At 36.4% G+C, this 22,267-nt stretch overlaps 1 protein-coding gene across 1 annotated transcript; it reads right to left on the bottom strand.

Annotated features, from left to right (window-relative positions):
* Window positions 1-1,717: 1,717 nt before the first annotated feature.
* Window positions 1,718-21,430, bottom strand: LOC127637328 (ethanolamine kinase 1-like). Its single transcript, XM_052118337.1, has 8 exons — window positions 21,207-21,430; window positions 15,635-15,894; window positions 12,878-13,018; window positions 11,279-11,421; window positions 6,395-6,478; window positions 5,446-5,606; window positions 3,015-3,088; window positions 1,718-2,905 (listed from the first exon to the last, which is right to left on the bottom strand). The coding sequence occupies exons 1-8, from the start codon at window positions 21,351-21,353 to the stop codon at window positions 2,833-2,835; spliced, it is 1,083 nt and encodes a 360-aa protein (XP_051974297.1). The 5' UTR covers window positions 21,354-21,430; the 3' UTR covers window positions 1,718-2,832.
* Between the last annotated feature and the right edge of the window lie 837 nt (window positions 21,431-22,267).

The following is a 22,267-nucleotide window of genomic DNA, read 5'->3' on the forward strand; positions in this document are numbered from 1 at the left end:
CTTCTTTGGTTGACCATGGCGAGGCCTGTTCTGAGTGGAACCTGTCTTGTTAAACCGCTGTATGGTCTTGGCCACCATGCTGCAGCTCATTGTCAGGGTCTTGGCAATCTTCTTATAGCCTAGGCAAACTTTATGTAGAGCAACACTTCTTTTCTTCAGATCCTCAGAGAGTTCTTTGCAATGAGGTGCCATGTTGAACTTTCAGTGACCAGTATGAGGGAGTGTGACACCAAATTTAACACACCTGCTCCCCATTCACACCTGAGACCTTGTAACACTAACGAGTCACATGACACCGGGGAGGGAAAATGGTTAATTGGGCCCAATTTGGACATTTTCAATTAGAGGTGTACTCACTTTTGTTGCCAGCGGTTTAGACATTAATGGCTGTGTGTTGAGTTATTTTGAGGGGACAGCAAATTTACACTGTTATACAAGCTGTACACTCACTACTTTACATTGTAGCAAAGTGTCATTTCTTCAGTGTTGTCACATGAAAAGATATAATCAAATATTTACAAAATTGTGAGGGGTGTACTCACTTTTGTGAGATACGGTGTATGTAACACACATATACTGACTGTGCCTTTTATATACACAGGATCTTGTTTTATAATTAAAAACCTACTAATTTCTTTAAAACTTTTTGCTATCTTCAAAATAAATGTCACTTCATTTGATATATAATACAAAGACATGAATACATCAATTGTGGCCAAATATATTTTTTAATGAAAACTCAAGACAAGGAATGGGCAAATAAAACCTGTAGAATTTTTTATTTCTATTCACATAGATTTGATACAGAATCAGCAACACTGACAGATTTCATTCCCAGATTATTAAATCTATGTAACAGTACATTTGTTTTGAAGAAAAAAAAAAAAAAAAAACTGTTTAGTTTATACACAAGGTCAGTTTAAGCAAAGATTCATTTTACAGTTTGTTTACAGTTGTACATATACACCTACAGTAAAATTGCCAGTAGATATTTGCATGAGGCAGTACTGTACAAAGTACGATGTTCACCAGAAGCACTTCATTGGCTGAAAGAACTACCAATCACTTTGTTATATACAAATGCTAAAGAGTGCAAAGAAATCAGTTAATCTCAGTAAAAGCTAACTGTTAGAAGTGACAAGTTTCCCAATATTAGGATCTTAGTCACATCTTAATGAAAATGTCTGGGTGTATTACTTAAAAAAAAAAAAAAAAAGTATTCTGTGGTCCTTGACCGTTCAAAGCTGTTACCAAAGAATTGGCATAGAAAAAGCATACTTCAGACAATAAAACAACCAGAGTTCACAGTTTCTAGTATTTACAGTATTGTATATGGTTGTTTGTAACAGACAAACTGACACTGGAAACAGAGGTAAATGAGATGCAGCCAAGCGATGCAAATGCAAGCAGTTCGTCTAAGAGGCTGAGGTTTGCTCTAGAAAACACTTTGGTCACACTTTCCATTACACGGTTTATGCAAGTACTGAGTGATTTTAATAAACTACATGCAATTACTATGTAATATTTATGTAATTAATGTAGAGCTACTTGTAATTACACTGTTATTATAATTACTACAGCAATGTGTGTAACAGGGTCACTGTAAAATAAAGTGCTACCAAAATCTCTACTCCCACCATATCTTAATTTCTTGCAGTTAAAACTATTTCAGGCAGAAAGAGTGGTCAATTGGAGGTTCAAATGAGGACTGATGATGTTCTCAAAAATAATTGCGCAAAGAAGGCATTTAGCTATTGTGGAGTAAGTGGAGTTCAGAGTAAGAATATAAAAGCTTTAGTGTTTCCAGCGGGTGATGCCTTTAAGGCCTCCGGGAATACATCCTTTAAAAACAGTTCACCAATACCTCCCAGACAAACACACCGCTTACCTAGCAATCTCATTTAAATAAGTATATACAAAAAAAAAAAAAAGAAAAACACCTTTCAAACAGTAAATTTCACCCCACATTATTATCTATGTGGAAAAATACACTGTGCATAATATACAAAGCAAGAAATATCAGCACTTTGGTGTGGGCTTCAGATTAGCTACCGGCTTATAGTAGCCTCAGCTACCCATTTCTTCTTACAGCACCACGCTGAGAAAACATTGGGAAACTTTATGAATGTGGTTCAGTGACAGAATGAGGGAGGAATCTTCAATCGGAAACAATAACCCTTCTATTGGTCCCTGAATTACACATCTTATCACATCTGTTCTCCATTCAGCAAGACCTGCATAGCATCAGCGACTGTCCTTAAACTACAATTACCTTACAGTACACAGATTTATCCCCTTAAAAACGTGTTTAAACAAGTAGGAATGATCTTTAGGATGATAGACAGTTGCTGAAAACAAACCCAGTAGTCCTCCTCTCTTTTTGTGCATGATATTGTTGTTTATGGTTCTCTGTCCTTTGAGGGAAAGTCATTGGTTTCTTGGGAGGGGAGGTTTGTGTTTTTATTATTTCTACATTTCCAGAGCTCTTCAAATATATGGGCATGTCAAGGCTCCAGAGCAAGCCTCTCTATGTTGTGCGTGATGGCAGAGGGTCAGTTGCTTTCTGGATTAGCAATAGGATTTTGCTGGAATAGTTGGTATAACTAGGGCACTAGGGTGACTTGTTTCTGGGCCAGATAGAAGTGAGGAGGGCGGCTTTGGTTTTTGGCTTTCTACAACACTAAACCAACTTGATGGTGAGTTCAGAAATTATTTATCTAAAATGATGCATTCAGACAAGTGCATTGTTCAGTCTACAAAACTGAAGAGCTCTCCAGCTAGTCCACCAGGGGGAGCCATTCTCTAGAGTAAAGCGAGCCATAACCTGAGAGATTATTCTGGAAGGTTGAGTGATGTCACTTCTGGCTTCATCTTGAAGAACTGGCTGAAACGGAGAACTGCGTATCTGAAAAAGCATATTTGATGACAAAGAATGAGAATGTGTATGGTAGTTTAAAACTATATTTATATTAAGAATTCATGTGTTATAATGAGTGTTTTAAGTCAAAACTCACCCCAAGAAGTCAAAGTCAATGGTGGAGTATTGAGCCTGGATTAACGCCCACAGTCCCCAGAAGAAATGAGATGCCTGGGGAGAATGAAAGCCAGACAATGAGATATATGGGGATAGCTTTTACAATATACCTTTTTATGGTTGAATATATACATTTATTGACAGGTAAATCTCAAAAAGAAACCATTTTACTCTGGGTTCATATTTTACCCAAAAATCAAAAGAAAGATCTAATTACATTTTACACAAAGAAAATTAGGTTTTATGTTATTTGTTTTCATTTTCCTGTAAATTAAATCATCTTTATTTAACATTTAGATTGAAATAAGAAATTTAAATTATATTATTTAATATAAATAATATAGTCTTGAATATCATCCTATCTGGGGGCAATCACTTTTTAATTCTTAGAATCAGTATAAATTAATTCAACAAATACCATCATGTAATATTAAATGCAAGTACCATCAATGTATACATATTTCATTATATATGTTTTCATATATTTCAATAGTTTTATAAAATTGTAAATGTATTATATAACTGAAAAGGTAAAATATTGTAAATGTATTATTATATTACATATTACACACACACACACACACACACACACACACACAAACACACACACGTTTTAATATCTAATAGTTTAAAAATATTTTAAACTTATATTTAATAATTTTAATATCTTGTAAATGTATTATTATATGTCAGTACTATCAATGTATAAATGTAAATAAATGTATATTTATACTGTATGTTTTAATATATTTGAATAATTTTAAAATATTCTAAATGTATTATATATATATATAAAATGTGTTTTGAGCAAATACATTTACAATATTTAACATTATTGAAATATATATTATTGTTTTCTTGTATGCAAAAAATCTAATTACTGGAAACTAAAAAGTAAACAAACTAAAAAAAATATTGCTTCATGTGCTGACATCTACATTAACAGTTTAATTAGTCAAAAATATTTTTATTTTAATGGTTAGATCAGGTGGAAATGGCTCTGTAGGTAACAAGATTTTCGCATCATAGAAATACGTTTCTGAGTAGGTTTCAATGTCATGGAAAATAAATGTCACAATTGAAAAATATGAATGGTCCAAAAAAATAGGCTTAATTTTCTATATGAAAATTTTATAGATTTTTTTAATAGACAGGTTTTGTGAGAATCACCCGGACACTGGATTTAACTGTGACAGATTGCATGTTATTGTTGCTTAGAAACATTTGGCCTACACCTTCTTAAGCAAAGACAGTTTCCTTTTAGTGAACCCATTAAAAAGGGAAAATATAACTGCATGGAAGATATTGGTGTTGGTTATGGATCACTGACAGTAAAGAAAAAAGCTTATAAAATGGGGCATACATGTATAAAAGCCCGTTATGAGACTGAATCCATCATGCGAGTAAAGATCACGGGTATGCTGGCCAATAATAAACTATCACATCCTGTTTTTTGCTCATCTGCACAGGATAAATGTTTGGCTCTGCCAGAGTCAAAGGCAAACCCACAATCTGAGCAAATTCAGACCATTTTTTTGTAAAACATCACGTAAAGGTGGTGTGTAAACATCAAGACACCTCAACTTAGGACCCCTGTTAAAGGACGCAACCCAGGGATTAGTACCTACAAAGTAGTTCTGCCATGTTCACAACTGGAATGTAACAGAAATAAAGAAGATGACTTAAAATTTACTAAAAGACAGGGTTCCCACACCTTTTGATCAAATCAATTTCCATGACTTTTGATTTTTTTTAAATCATTTGATAGATTTCACATCGAGCAATTTTAAATGAATAAATGTTTTAGAGTAAAATGTAGCCTGAAAAACATTTAAACTACCAAAAATTGCCATTACTTGTCCGGATTTTTATTATTTCCATGACTTCTCCGGGCTTGGAAATCATAATTTTAAGAATTTCCTGATATTTCAAGATAGTGGGAACCCTAAAAACAAAACTCGCAACCAAATCTGGTTCAGATCGGTCCATATTTTCTCCAGGTTTCCAATAACAGAGAAATGAATGTAAAAATTAAGGTAGCAAAACATCTACAGTCATTCATTCATTAAGCTTTTACACTGTGGCATTTCTATGGCATCTGTTTTAATGTCTTTCAAGGTCTCTCTCAGGGACACAAGAGAAAACGATGCCAGTCAGGGTGGCCAGGAAGTCAAGGCTCTTTCCTTGACAACCTGCAATAACTATTCATCCCTCGGCCTCTGTTCTATCACTTCTCTAATGCACATGATCTAAATGCTTAATAGTTAAACTGTACACGATGTACCCATTTACTTTGAAAAAATGTTATAAAAAAAAAAAAAGCAATTAAACTGAATAAATAAGACCAGGGTTTAGTTTGGCAGGGTAGATATGGTTCAGAATGCATCATGATAAATCAAGTTTCAACTCACCAAGGCAAAGCGGTTGACTTGCACATACAGAACTTCCACTTCAGTGTTGGAGACCTGTGAGCCCTGTGACTTGTACTCCTTGTAAGCCTCCAGATAGGCCCTGAGCCACTGCAATTGGAACTCTCGCCCGGGATACAGGCTGTAGTCCACCTCATTCAGACCTGTCAATCACACAAAACCAAACCCAATTAAGGTTAGGCGATATATCTAATATTTACAATATAAAAATAAATCAACATTGTGAACACTGTGAATATTGTGCTTTGTCTTTACTCATTACATTAAGTAAATTCCATTGTCCATGTATTTAAATGTTTTAGAAAAATATTTATATGTAGATCAATATTGCAGTTAATTGCTTATTTATTATAATGTATTAATTTGTTGGTCCATTTATGACAATTTGTCTAACTGTGGACAGATTAATATCTAAACTCTTCCACATAACTTTGTAACCCTTTCTAGCTTTATGCAAAGCAACAATTCTTTATTGTAGGTCTTCTGAGATCTCTTTTTTTTAAGGCATAGTCCACGTCAGCAGATGCTTCTTGTGAATAACAAACTCAAAATGTTTGGGTGCAAAGTAGCTCTAACCCACACCTCCAATCTCCAGGTTTGCCAACTCTTGACTCTAATTCGCTTTTGTTGTCATTAACTTAGGGGTTCACATACTTTTTACAACCTACACTGTGACTGTTTGAATGATGTATTTCAGTACATACAAGAACAATAAAATAATGTGTATTTGTATTGTAACTTGGAAGATCAAACCAGATTAAGACAAATGTATACATAAACGAATGTAATTCATACATTTTCAGCTACATTGACTATCCCTACACACAATTACATCTTTATGCTGCAGATTACCTTGTTAAACAGGTTTCTCCAATCTCTGTTAGTTAATTTCTTATATGGAATAGCTTTATTTCTGATCATATCACGTTACCTGCAAATTCATTGAAGTGATTCCCTATGTCAAAGGCTTGGTAATTGTACCCAGCATATTCGTAGTCAATGAATTTGACATTTCCTGCAGGAGGGCAAACAAATGAAAAATTGTTTAGAAAAGAATTGACACATGATAATTGTCTTCTTAACCCTTTTTCTTTTTTACTGTAACATTCTATGCCTGGTTTAGCAAACCAACACTACATGGGGTTTATTTGCAGTTTAAACTGATCAAATCACAACTGGGAAAAGGAGTAAGGATTTGCATTCTGGTGAAAGACAAGAGAGTCAACAAATGACAGAAACTGAAGACATTGGGACAGAGTTCATGCACTCATAGCATGCACATGTGAAATAAATAGCATGTTATATTTACATGAGTTTGCGGAGAGGAAAAGTGGAATAGTTGCAATCATGTTTTTGAGATCATGTATATTATTAATTTCAAATATATTTAGGTGATATTTTAACACATTGATTCCTACTTGGATTACAAAATGTGAAGTGACTAAGAGAATTTGTATTGCAAGTTTTCAACGTTTTCCAGGAAATATTTAAAGTGGTAAAAGACAGTGTCTCACGCAAACAGTCTTTTACTCTACAGGAGGAAACACAACAAAGAAAGAGGAACATAAAAGAGAGCAAAATGGATAAACTATTCAAATTAGAGGAGTTTACAGCCTTACAGAAGGCAAAAACAGGAGACGGTATTAGGAACAGAGGAGGTAAAGGAGAGACAATGGGCGACATCGGCATCTAGTGGCACATAGTCTGTATAGCAGTGGTGTAGCAAGCAATGACTTATTGGTCAAGTGATGTGGATAGAGCCGACTTCAGAATACAAAGCTTTACTCCTATGAGACAATAGAAATATGTGTAGTGCATTGTTTGTGTTGTCTTAAAAGGGTCACATCATTACATTTTTTCCCTGACATCCACTTATATTTATTTGCACATGGTATATTCAGTAGATGTTTTAGGGTGTACTCATTAATTAGGTTGGTTTTCAATTGTGCTTAATTATTTGGCACTGTTGAGCGGAGCAAGATCAAGTATTCTACATATGTCAAACTTAAACTTGTAACTATAATGTCAGTAGCGGTTTGTGTGTGTGCCAAAAATAGTCGTCATTTACTCACTTTAGCATTTACTCATATTGTCGCAAACCCGTATTGTCGCAAACCTGTATGACTCTTTATTCTGTGGAACAGAAAAGGACATTTTAGGATGCCTCCATCACCATTCACTTTCATTGTATGGAAAACAATTGCAATGAAAGTGTATGGTGACAGATACTAATATTCTGTCTATTATCTCCTTTTGTGTTCTAAGGCAGAAGGAAAGACATTCAGGCTTGTAACAACAAGAGTGTGAGTAAATGTATTGTCATTTTTTTGCGTGATCTATCGCTTTAAGTCACCAAATATGTGTTTAAATGTATAAGTCTTTTTTTGAGAAGGTTTCGAGTTCTGAAAGTATGCTTTCATGCTCTTTTTTTTTTTATCCTCAAAAGATATGATATGACCCGTTTAAAACTACACCACTGCCTGTTCCTTTAAATGAGTGTGCCTATGTGTTTACATGTGTGTTTGACTTAAAGTTGACTTGCATTCCCAGTGCTCTAGAGCTTATGATGTGTAGAAAAAAGTTTGATTGACATTGGACATAAGTGTTGGTCTACAGAAAGAGACACGTGAGGTGGTTACCGGACCCGGTGGCGTCCTAGCTGGACACACTGAACACCTCCAGTCAGTGGCTATAGCCCTGTGCAGCAGATGAAGAGATTTGGGCAAACTCACATCTGTCACAGAACACACACAGCTTCACTGCAGAGAGGCCACTGGGCACCTCCCCCTTTAAGAACAAACACGGCTCATCTTAAAAAACGCACACCCCACCACACAGCATCCCCATTGGTCGATTAGCCAGCCAATGAGGCTTCAAGTTACCGCCTCAATGCAAATGCCATGGTGGCTTCCTGTGTAGGCCAAGCCTGTAGGACTTATAAACTTATTTGACTCCCTGAGTGACAACGAAAGGAAAGAAAAAAACAAGTACATTCTCTAAAAGCTTTGCTGTTACGTAACACTCTTGCTCTCTATTGCTCTTTGTGTGGAGGGGGCTGAGTGTACAGTGTTGTAAAAAAAACTTTTATAAAAACATTTTGCTTTGAAAACGTCCTCCCACCCCTTGTGTGTGTGTGTGTGTGTGTGTGTGTGTGTGTGTGTGTGAAAAGCTAGTTGGAGGAAGTGGCTTGGCTTCTTTTTTTTTTTTTTTTATGTCGCCTCCTTCCTCTGAAAGTTATGGTTTGTGAAGTTCAAATACAATCAAGTGCCCAAGGTCGTAGCTGCCTTCAAAACATGTTCTTGAACCAAATTTCCACACTGAAAAACATTATTTTGTAGTGATGTAAATATTAAGTACTTTCTACAGTGAATAAGTTAGTTTTAGCGTGAACTTGAAAATATTGCGTAAATTCTATTCATTTGTACTCGATTCAAACATGTACAAATTAATGTTCTAGCTTGTACTTAAATGTAATTTATGATGCTTGCTATCATCACAATGCATCATCATGTCTGTGAAGAAAACCTTGTCATATTAATCTGCTAATTTCAGTAAATTTGACTTATATTTTCAGAGCTGGTGTTCCCAGCATGTGGCAGGCTTGAGTAATTAATGCGCTTGAATGGTTTCACTGTTTGCAAGTTGATTTACACCGTTTTTATTAGCGATGTTGTTGTTGCATTTTGTAACTTTGTTTTACGAAGTCTTTTGTAAAATTACCGGTTTATGATTTTAAAAAAAATTCTGTTGATTGTTACGTTGTTGTGTTTTGGGCACCAAGTGTTCAGGTCTGTGTGGGCAGCTCTTGATCTTGTTTCTATTGCCAGTAAAGTAAGGTAATGTTGTCTAATATACTATATAGAAAGCATTAAGCTTTATTGTGGAAGACTTCCTTGTGTCGTGTGGTACATTAAATGCATTAAAAGGCATTGATTGCTAGTACAATATTTAAAGCATGGCTTAATTCAGTGCAACATTGTGAGTAAAATGTCCACAAAAAAAAACAATTTCCTTAAAACAGAGTATTGCGAAAGTAATACTATAATTAAAGCCACCAAGAATTTTGTGTAGCCTTTACATGAAAATATGGTCTGTAAAATGTACTAGCAATTTGAGTGTAAATTGTTTCGTAGGTTGTTTTGTTTTTTTAAAGTAAAACCCACTCCACAAATTTTTTCAATGGCATGACTGAATCGCTAATCTGTAGTTGGGAATAATTTACTGGTCCAAGAACAGCTTTAAAAGGCAACCGTTCCCCCAAAATGAAAATTGTGTCATAATTTTCTTATTCTCATTCTTCCAAACCCATTTCATATGACTTTCTTCTGTGGAACCCAAAATGGAGATGTTAGGCAGAAGGACCACCTCACTCACCATTCACTTTCACTGCATCTTTTTTTTTCTCCACCCAGTGAAAGTGAATGAGGATTTCAATATGCCTAATATCTCGGTGCTCAACAGAACAAAGAAATTGCTTTGGAACAACATGTAGTTGGTTAAATTATGACACAATTTTCATTTTTGGGTGAACTATCTCTTTAAGGGCAACTGCTACCTTCAGTGTTAAAACTGTGGCTGATATGCGCTGATGATAATCAGTATGACTGCTGCTGCCACTAAAAAAAGAAAAATAGATGAGACAGGAACTATAAATTCTCCCACTACTACGGTGGCAGAGCAGCCATTTTCTCACTCTTTTCCAAGTCAACACTTGCATTCATTCTCTCCAGCCCGCAGTTTAGGCAGCAGCAAACAGTCGCCAGTTTCTACATCATGAAGATAAACTGCATCACAGCAACTTTCCCCAAAAACAACAAACACACATTTGCTTTTGATTTAAAAGACAAAAAAAAAAAAAAAGAAACACACATTTTATGGAAACCAGTGGATTGTTCTGGTCGTGAAAATGTAATTTAAAAAGGAATAGTTCACCCAAAAATTTTAATTCTCATATTCATTTACCCTTATGCCATCCCAGATATGTTTGACTGTCTTTCTTCAACAGAACACAAATTAAGATTTTTAGAATAAGTTAGAGCTCTGTCAGGTCCTTATAATGGAAGTTCACAGGTGCCAGCACTTTGATGGTCCAAAAGTCACATTTAGGCAGCATAAAAGTAATCCATGCGATCAATGAATGTCTTCTGATGTGAATCGATATGGTTGATCGTTTGTGTAAAAAAATAAATAGACAATTAAAGCATTATTAACTTTTAAAAAGCGCTTCCTGCCAGCAGCTGACAATAAGCATGATGTAAGTGTGTCAGTGAGTTCACGTGAGATTTCAGAAGCTGCACTTATTTACAACAGAAGAACAAACGTCACATGAGAGTTCGGCCATTTCAAACAACATCAGAGCCCTGGATGGAAGCGCCGATTCAAAGTAAAAAAATAATAATAATTATCGACTTGTTTCTTACATAAACCTTTCGATTAGTTTCAGAAGACATTCACTGATCGACTGGAGTCACATGGATCACTTTTATTCTACCTAAATGTGACTTTTGGACTGTCAAAGTTCTGGCAACCATGTACTTCCATTATAAGGATGTGACAGAGCTCTATCTTCTAAAAATCTTCATTTGTGTTCTGCTGCAGAAAGACAGTCATTCACATCTGGGATGGCATCAGTGTAAATGAATAATGAAAGGTGAACATTTTTGGGTGAACTATTTCTTTAAGGATCCTTTAGGGTAGGGCATCCATTCTACATTTCTGAGGTGAAAACACTAAATTCAAGCCTACCTGAGGCAGGGGGCTGGGGAAACAAATGCCACTGTGGCTGAAGGAAGCTGGTGGGGTTTGTTGGACTCACCTTCCTGTTGGTTGTAGATGATGTTCTTACAGAGCAGATCGTTGTGACAAAGAACGACTGGGGAACCCAGTTTAGAAAGGCTCTGCTGAAGCCAGATCATCTCATCTCTAAGACACACAGCACTGGGAACCTCATTGTTCAGCCTGGGGAAAAAAGGTCACAAACATCTATAAAAACACACACACACACACACAAATGTCGGCAAAGCTATCTTAATAGACTTTATAATGTTGTATAGTGTTAAGGTTGCCTCCATAATGGCACAGACTCCTAATGTTATATAGTGAGGGATAAGAGGCGTAAACATGGCGAAACCATATTATATTTACATGTATTTCAATGCATATGTTATGCGATTGTGCAACATCTTCGCCTCCACATTTGAACAGGTTTTTCCACCACCAAAAATTTACTTTTGAAAATGCTCTCTAGTAATGCATATTTTGGAAAATGATGGTGTTACTGAAAACAGATTAGTGTGCAGACCATAAACCTAAACCATAAAAGAAAACTGTGATTTTAAAATAAATTATAAAATTTATAAATTGATTATCCAATTGAGGACATTCCCAAATGCCCCTTAAGGAAGGTTTTGCCAGATTTAACTGATTTTTGGGGACGATTTGTCCCTAAACTATAGCCAATACATACACACATATTTTTCTGTTCCAGTGGGATATTGTGATTCAATGAAGGCACATTGTGTCTGTCCACACCTGCCTTCTTCACTCAGTAAATAATATTATCTAAAACCCTTTTCAGGGTGAAATTACACGAGACATAACCAAGATTACTTTCAAAAAGGCATTGAAAGACGCAAAGGCATTGGACCAGTTCAAGCTGAATATGTTAAGTTTATAAATAGTAAATTAACCATAAAGACGCTGTATTGGTGTGTTATTTGCTGTTGGTCGTTGTTACGAAAGCACTTATTGTAGGTGCTAGATGGCACACATTGGTATTTTTAAATGAAAAAAAATGTACCTTGTAAACTATTACTTTTTTCTAACCGATTCAATTTTTTTTCCATTGACAAGAAGTAGTGATCAGAGTCATCTCTAGAGCCCAGAATTCAAAAACACTTGAGGGTGAACAAAAAAGCACCCTAGCATGGAATTTTGCACAAGCAAGCACAATATTTTCTTTAGAAAATGTACAAATCTAGTTGCTTTTTCAAATTCCATGACCACCAGCTAAATTGATAAGGCATCTAGATTTTTTTCTGCTTCATGACGGACAGTTAATGCACGTCACCCTGAACTTGTTCTTGTGCAAATATGCATGTCATGTAACATTGGGTGGGCTAAGGCTTTCAAACCACAATGAGAACAGAACATATTTACTTAGGAATTAGAAATGTCACACATCAAAATAATCTCATAGCTTTTCTGTACGTCACCACAGCAGGTTATGCGGAGATACATTATATGACAATTTTCCACCTGCGTTTTTAATTCTAAATTCTTTTGACTGCTTCAATACTGCCATGTTGTTACACAAGAGGGTGTGTTACGGTGTACATCTCTTTTCCAAATGCCATTGGAAAGTTTGTGGTTTGATTTAAATGGGATTCAATCGTTCATTTAAAGCTCTTCTCACCTTTGGTCCATCTCAGGGTCCTCAAAGTGTGAAGGAACAAGTGAAAAGAACTTGCTGATCTTCAGCCAGAGGTCTGACTGGGGCACCCAACCATTATGGGCATGTATGGCATGGTACTTTGCCATCTGCCTTGCAATGAGCCTGTAAAATATGAATAACAACACATTTGAAATATATTTTGCAATTCTGATGATGGAGCTGTTAGCTAAACATTGCTCTGTTGCTGTGAGTTTGGGGTATGACTATTTGTTTGCCAACCAATTGCAGATGTAAGGAAACCTTTGAAAACAGTCTTTATATTTTGTAATAAGGCGCAACAGTGCTCTCCCAATTTTTCAGCCGTCTTTTATAGGCTTTTATAAATGTTCATAGAACTGATAGAAGCCATGAACCAAACCAACCAGTTCTGAGGAGATTTATGAACTTTAATTTGTAGCAAAAAAGGATTTAAAAATCAGCCAAAAACACAAAAGGTACAAGACATAAGTAATGATGTAAACACAATAAAAAACAAAAAAATATATAGCCAATTACAAATACATAATCTATATAATTTACATTTGTTGGAAATATCCCGAAATATACAAGTAGTTTGAGAATCGAGTTGATACGATACCAAAACGTCAGTTGTCGATACTAATACCAATCAAAATTAACAATTCTGTATACCAATTTCGATAAAAAAAAAAAGGTAACATGCTATTGAACACACACCTTTAGCCTATTAGATTGATTTAAATCAGTTAGATTTCATTGTATTTGTTTCCTAAATTCTGTGTTTTACATTCCATGTTTTTGAGTTCAATCAAAATGGTGTCTAGTCAAGTGCTTCAATAAAGATTTTTGTAAATACAGTCCCCTATGGATAAAAATTTGATTTTTACTTCTGAAGCCAGACTGTTCTATTCTGTTTGGTGACGTTAGTAGCACAGAAATTACACACTTCACCTTTAAATGAAACTGTTTAAAATGGCTTATCAGACAACACTTCTGCTATCATTCAACTAACACAGTAGCCTTGTTCTTTCACAGCAGTCTGAGGACAGACACATATTGGCATTAGGCAGGGGTCAGTTTGCAAAAGAGAGAGCAGTGCGTATTCTTGTCTTAAGGAATTACTGGGTGAAGGCTGGGTTATATGACAAGTGTCTGGCTAGTTTGAGGTCAGATCTCCATTACACTGTCCTCAATTGATGAGCTCATAATTATAAAAGGACAATAGTGTTCAGGCCAATAAACAACGATAGCCTATTTGATGCTAGTAAAAAAGACTTTGTTACGCTGTTATCTTAGACTATCCGAAAGTTTATAAGCACAAAATGCAATAAATTCGTTTTTGGGGAGTAAACAACTCCTTAATGGCCAGAAAATATCTACAAAATTGCAACGTTATATACTTAGAAAGTTTCTGGCCACTTGCAAGTTATTTACAAAATATGCAATTTTTCTTGCGCCCACACAGAGATGGCATTTTTTGGCAGCGAAAATCTGAGCTTTTTGAAAACGCTCTCCCAAGTGGACAAATTTGAATATGCCATCTTCACATCATAGAAAACAGATATCTGAAAACTATTTGTTGTAATGTGACATAGGCGTTGATCTGCTTTGATAGTATTGATATAAATGTGACTTGTACAACCTTCACATTGCATTCCTTCAAAAGGCAATGGGACGTTTACTCGGAATTGCTGGAATTGACAGAACGCGAGGACAATACATGGAACAGTAAGGGGATTTTTGAGTTTTCATACATTTCAGTGTGGATGAGCAACTTTGGAAAACGCTTTAAAATAGCAGTGTGGATGGAGAGCGAAAGACCATTTTTGAATGTATCGGATTAATGTGAACGTAGCCCAAGTAGAATGGTAAGAGCAATGGTCTGTTGCTGCCCTTATCGGCATCAAGAGTCAGTTCCAATTGTTAGTAGTACTATTGTCACTAATATTATTATAGATTGCTAGAGCTAATGCTCCTATTATTGTCATGAATTATCATTATAAATATTATCATTGATACTATCACCACTAATATTAATATATTGCTGTTGTTGTTGTGATTGTTGGGGTGATTAATACCCTCACTAAAAATATACTGATACTACCGGACTGCCCCTATCTATACTTGCGTCACAGAAAGGATCTCATCTGTCTACATGCACCACTTTATCGATGACTGTGTTGGGCTGTTTTGTATTTCGTTGTTTTTGTTTTGTTTTTATGCTTTTTCTCTCTTCTGTATTGTATATGTGTCTCACTCCCTTGTATGTGTTACTCTTTTGTTAATTTGCAATAAAAAAAAAAAAATTAGAGTCAGTTCCAAAATCAATCAGTACATTTGTCAATGGATGGTTAACAGTTTAATGTGTTGTGTATCGGCCATTAAAAAAAAGCCATATCGGTCAACCATTAAAGCCATTTTGCAATAATATGCAAGGACAAGCAGTTAAATAATAATTGATTTTAATCAAAATACACTGTAAAAATATTTTCTCAAGTAACTTAAAATGTGCTTCATGTGGTAACGTGTCACAAATTATTATTTTTATTAACTGAATTTTAAATTAAATAATGTTATTTAATCTTACTAAATCAACCAGACAAATTAGGTTATTTTGAGTTAGATCAAGTAGAAATGGATGCTTGAGGTAACAATTGCATGCTACCACTTTTTTTCAGTGTTATTCAAAATACAATTTCATAGAAGTATTTATGTGCATGAGACATTATGTTGACTGCTTTGTGTTTAGGCATATCTAACCTGAAGATGGCAGGGCTACGGATGTGCTCCGGCTCCAGGGCCACACCCTGCAGAAACTCATAGCACAGGCCGTTATTGAAAGTGCAGTAGAGGCGTGGAGCGCACCGATGGGCCTGGAGAACACGGAAGATCTTCACCTCCTTCTCACGGTCCACAAACAGTTCCGTCTTGTTCCCGTAGACACGTACCAGCACCACGGTCTGCATGGAACCACCAATGTAACAGCCTATCAACTTGTTTGTGATGCCATCAGTGAAGGGCTGCAGAAAGAGGAAAACAGAAAGTGTAGAGGTCTTCATTATCAACTTGCTCTGCTGGTTTGAGGTTAAGCTTTAGCGATCTTCTTTAAAAAAGAAAAAAAAAACTTGTTAGCGTCAGCACCACGCTTTTAATTAGTTCCTTTTCTGGTTTTTCCAATGCCAAGTCAGTGGGCAAGAAATCTCACACTTGAGGAAAGCAAAGTTAGGTAGTAAACTTAATTAGCTTTAGTATAGATGGATAAGATGTCTCACCACATTTTCAAGACAAACTCCTTCCCGAAACATCACCACAGAAATGTGATGGAATTTGAATTAACTTCACTTTACTGTCAGTTTACAAATTTAGCTGTGTGGTTCAGGTGTCATGAGTTTATTTTATCAAAATCCAGCAGCACAGAAGCAGGCGAATTCCATGTGACAGGGCCGAACAAATTTGCATTGTCAACTAATGTAGATGGAGCGTGTTCAGAAAGCCAAGCATTCCAGAGCACAATCATCTGCACTATCTGGGATTGACTGGATGTGGGCGGAACATGAAGAATTTTATTTTCAACAGGGTTCTGGCATGGGGCAGAATACCCTGTTTTGTTTTAAACTTGATGAAAACAACCCAATACAAACCAGTTTTCCCCTCTTATATGCGATGAGTCACACTCCTACCAGCTCTGTTGGTACAAGGAAGTATTCTTCCCCACCTCAAGCTAAAAACCTTACCAGATTATTGTTCCAGATTGCTGACTTTTCATCTGAATTTAGCTTTTTGGCATATGGGTTTACAAAGTCATGAGGAAGTGAGATTATATGTACTAATATATATATATATATAGCATATTTTATTGTTTTTGGTGTGTGAGGTTAAAACAACTACAAGAATCCCTTCTGCTGTGATAAGGAAGGAATTCAGTTGCATGACCCATAGAGCACCAATCACACTGTAAAATCTTTTGGATTGGGATACCAGCACAGAGGAAGTTCAATCAGAGCACCTGAAAAACTTGATTCAAGTTGCCTACATGGATACCTTCAACACCAAGGCAACGGAAACATGAACCATCTCATTGACGATTGTCAAGGCTGTGGTCAGGTCAATAAATGCAGGTTCCTGACTTAGTGGAACTAGTTTGTTGTTCTGTATTCTAGGCTTCCCAGAAAGACTCAAAACAGTAAAAAAAAAAAAGGAGTATCAATAGTCATGTGAAGTGCTCCTTTATTTATGTGTTCTTAGAAAAGTCTGGAAAAGCAGGTTAATCAGTGAAGTATGAATACGGACGGAGCGCTATGGGGCGTTCACAGTAGGCTACATTTTAATCTGAAATCGTCAGTAATATTTCAAGTTCAAATCAAGTTAAGCTCAATCGACAGCATTTGTGGCATAATGTTGATCACCACAAGAAATCATTTTGACTTGTCCCTCCTTTTCTTCAAAAACAAAAATCGAAGTTACAGTGAGGCACTTACAATTGAAGTGAATGGGGCCAATTTTTGGAGGGTTTACAGGCAGAAATGTGAAGCTTATTTTATAAAAGCACTTACATGCTTTCCTCTGTTAAAACTTGTGAATTATTTGAGCTATAAAGTTTATTAAATAGATATTTTACAATCCTTTAAGGGTTAGTTGAAATTTCATCATCATGGCAAGATAACTTTACACAGATGAGTTTAGTTAGCCCTTTAACACTAAAATCATGTTAACACACATATTGTTTATGTCTAGTGGCTATACTTTTTGAAACAGTGAGTATTTTAACATTTACAGATCAGCCCCATTCTCATCCATTGTAAGTGCCTCATTGGAACCTCAAATACTTTCGACTGAGCTTGTATTGAACCCGGAATACTTCTTTAGAGAGCCATTTCTACCAGATTTAATCCTTAAAATTATATTTGTCATTGTGCCCAAATGCACTCCGGTTGGTTCAGACATGTTAAATAGTTTTTACTTGGATCAGACCCATTAATTTTGATGATGCACATTTTTAGGTTAACATTTTTTTCAGTGTAAAGCCACCATCGTGCCAGTCTCTGGCAGCAAGCAAACACCTTTTAGTGGTTTAGTAATGCAATAAAACTATGTTGCACAATAATGTATTTGTAATGGCCTCATTTTAGAAATTAGGAATGTTGCATGACCATAATGCATTACTGTAGAAAAAAACTCATGTTTTGCTTTCATATGTTCCTCATACATTTTGACATTTGGTCCATGTTAACTTTTCTGTCCTGAATGGGCACTGAGCCAGGACAGTCAGTAAAGGGAAAGCCGGAGTCCCAAAATGGAGCTCTCTCTCATATACACCGACCAGCCACAACATTAAAACCACCTGCCTAATATTGTGTGGGTCCCCTTTGTGACGCCATAACAGTGCCAACCTGCATCTCACCCTAGCATTCTGAGATGATATTCTTCTCACAATTGTACAGAGCGGTTGTCTGCGTTACTGTAGACTTTGTCAGTTCAATCCAGTCTGGCCATTCTCTGTTGACCTCTCTCTTCAACAAGGCGTTTCCATCCGTAGAACTGCCGCTCACTGGATGTTTTTTTGGTTTTGGCACCCTTCTCTATACACACTAGACTAGAGATTGTTGTGCGTGGTAATCCCAGGGGTCAGCAGTTACGCAGTTACAGAAATACTCAAACCAGCCCATCTGGCACCAACAACCATGCTGAGGTCAAAATCATGGAGATAAATTTTTTTTACACATTCTGATGGTTGATGTGAACATTAACTGAAGCTCCTGACCTGTATCTGCAAGATTTTATGCACTGCTGCCACACAATTGGCTGATTTGATAATCGCATGGATGATTGTTGGTGCCAGATGTATGGAATGATTTTCCGGACATTATTCAAAAGGAATTGCAAATTGTATTTGCAATTGCATTTTCAATTTGTGGACGCATAAAATGTGACATAATCCAAACGCAATTGCAAATCGCGCATTACGGTTTGTATTTTCGTTTAAGTGAACGCACAGTGACTGACAGATTTCAAATGGAAAAGCAAAGTCCGTTTGCAACTGTGTTTCCCATATCTTACGAGTTTTGGCCCTGTCATATTTAAATAGCAATTTCAATTACCACGTCTGCGTTTTCACTTTCTCAGCGTCGCGTATGTAGCCAGCCAAAACTCATATGGAATACTAATTCCCTTAGTATTTCCATTGATGCCTTACACGGAAACCTGTCAATCAGGGTCAAGGGTGGGATTATGCTATGGGGCATGTTTGTCTTGGGAAGAGACGTCACTCACAGTCGACGGTCAAGATCAAATAAACCGGCGTCTGTTCAGGGCATCACCTCTTTATTTATTTTGTATTTATTTTAATGTTTATTTGACAGGGACAAATGCATAGAACATTGCTTTATAAAGAATAGGCCTACAAAGTAGATGCCACGCATACATGTTTCTAGCCATGACTAATTTGCAACCCCTGTCCCTGGTTAGGCTTATAAATTTAAAACAAAAATTACAGAGTATTGAGTTTAAGATTTATAATTAATAAAATACATACAACAAATACATCCCATATATGAAATAAGATATGGGCTTAAGTAGATGTGGAAGTCACTATAAATCAAAGTCTAGACACATTTAACAATACAAGAACACAAAAGGGTGCATATGTCTGTGCGTGCTCACATATGCAACATTATGTTTGTATGCATTGTGTTATGTCCTGTACAGTCAGTGTTCACAAAGTTGTTTCAGTTTCAGCCATTGCTTTAAATGTGTATTAAAAACCTTGAAGTCTGTCAATGTTTTAATTTCAGATGCATTCCACAAATGTATGCCTCTTACTGAAAATGATGTCTGACCAAATGTTGTTCTACGTTTTGCGGCTATAGTTTCCACTTATTGTGCCTCTAGTTCTTATTCTGCTCTTTTGTTTAAGTACTAGTTGACAGAATATTTCTGGTGCAACGTTGTTCACACACTTAAAAATTAGTTTTAAAAAAAAAATTTACAAAACTGTCAAAACTCAAGATATTATGCTTCCTTAGAATGATGCAGTGATGCCATCTTACAGATTTCTGGTCCATTACTTTTAATGCTTGTTTATATAATGACTCTTGACCGTCGACTGTGAGTGACGTCACTTCCAAAGACAAACACGCCCCATAGCATAATCCCACCCTTGACCCTGATTGACAGGTTTCCGTGTAAGGCATCAATGGAAATACTAAGGGAATTAGTATTCCATTTGAGTTTTGGCTGGCTACATACGCGACGCTGAGAAAGTGAAAAAGCAGATGTGGTAATTGAAATTGCTATTTAAATATGACAGGGCCAAAACTCGTAAGATATGGGAAACACAGTTGCAAACGGACTTTGCTTTTCCATTTGAAATCTGGCAGTCACTGTGCGTTCGCTTAAACGAAAATGCAAACCGTAATGCACAATTTGCAATTGCGTTTGGATTATGTCACATTTTATGCGTCCACAAATTGAAAACGCAATTGCAAATACAATTTGCAATTCCTTTTGAATAATGTCCGGAAAATCATTCCATACAGATGGGCTGGTTTGAGTATTTCTGTAATGGCTGATCTCCTAGGATTGTATGTTACTATAATATATACACATTTAAATCACTCTTAAAGAGCAAGCCTATCTATGACAATGTAAAATATGTAAATCCCAAAGATCTGTTTAATAACAGCCATTTATCTTTATATTTTCAATTCAATCATACACATAACTGTGCCATTTTTAAACTGGTTTATTAAGAAGATTTATACAATCGTGTGTGGCAATGTTTTGACTGCAAACACATAAATAAAAATCTTTAGCTCAAGGGCTCGATATGGCAATTTTAAACCACAAGATCAGGAACACACATGCACGCGCGCACGCGCCCACACATGCACGTACGTATGCCATTTATCTGGTGCGCATTAAGTAATATATGTAAGATACCATGTACAAAACTCCCGGGATCCACCACCCACCCACCCACTCACTTCCCTTTACAATTTTAATTCCACTTCCAGCTGTAATTGTCTCCTATGCAATTGCAAAATATACTTTATTGAATACATGCAAGTTCAAATATAGGTTTTCGTGCATACGAGTGTTTTAACAAGTGCTTTGACAGCTCGCATTGGATGGTGGTGTGCTGAGCGCCATGGTGCTGATGGGTCCATCTGGTGACGCAGCTGAGGATTTGAAGACGCAACACGCTCAAGTTCGTTTTCTGCATTATATAACGCGAATGAACGAACTGCTGTCAGCACATGACGGTTTCTGCTTCGCTTGGGGTCAGCGTGCGACCGCCCAAATCGCAAGTTATGAGGAAAGACATGAGATTTACCTTCATTTTGACCTCCGAGGGTTTCCAGTGGGGTCTAAGCTTCTTGATCAGTTTCAGCGCCCCGGCTCTGAAATCGTGCTCGTCTACGGTCACATCTAATTTCGGAACCACCGGTGCGCCTTCGGGGACATGAATGTAACTGGCCATTGCTGTAAAACGCTTGCTTGTACTGCTCTGAGACGTGAAAGACGGTGGGGAAGATTCAATGAATGCGAAAATGTAAAGCAGGGTGCAGATTTAAACGCAGGTTCTAAACGGTCACGCCTCCTGTGGTGTTCGATTCGCAAATGAGTCATTCTTTTGAATCGGTTCTTTTAATGACTCGTTTGAGTCGATTCGTGAAGCATTCGAAATTCTTGATTTTAGTGAAGCGAAATTTTTAATTTTGGCCCAGAACGACAACGAGGCTGTGAGGGATCTTCAATGGACTGTACCCATTTTTTATTTTTTTTTTTTATTAAAATTTCTGATGAAATTTGAAAATATATATTTTAAAAAAGAAATCAATAGACAGTTTCACTACAAGGACATTTATACAACTTTATATCTGTCCTTCACAGCATTGTTTTTATTCCTGTTAACAACAATATATATATATATATATATACAGTGAGGAAAATAAGTATTTGAACACCCTGCTATTTTGCAAGTTCTCCCACTTGGAAATCATGGAGGGGTCTGAAATTGTCATCGTAGGTGCATGTCCACTGTGAGAGACATAATCTAAAAAAAAAAATCCAGAAATCACAATGTATGATTTTTTAACTATTTATTTGTATGATACAGCTGCAAATAAGTATTTGAACACCTGTCTATCAGCTAGAATTCTGACCCTCAAAGACCTGTTAGTCTGCCTTCAAAATGTCCACCTCCACTCCATTTAGTATCCTAAATTAGATGCACCTGTTTGAGGTCGTTAGCTGCATAAAGACACCTGTCCACCCCATACAATCAGTAAGAATCCAACTACTAACATGGCCAAGACCAAAGAGCTGTCCAAAGACACTAGAGACAAAATTGTACACCTCCACAAGACTGGAAAGGGCTACGGGGAAATTGCC

The sequence above is a fragment of the Xyrauchen texanus genome, chromosome 45 (assembly GCF_025860055.1).
Source record: "Xyrauchen texanus isolate HMW12.3.18 chromosome 45, RBS_HiC_50CHRs, whole genome shotgun sequence".
Classification (NCBI taxonomy): Eukaryota; Metazoa; Chordata; class Actinopteri; order Cypriniformes; family Catostomidae; genus Xyrauchen; species Xyrauchen texanus.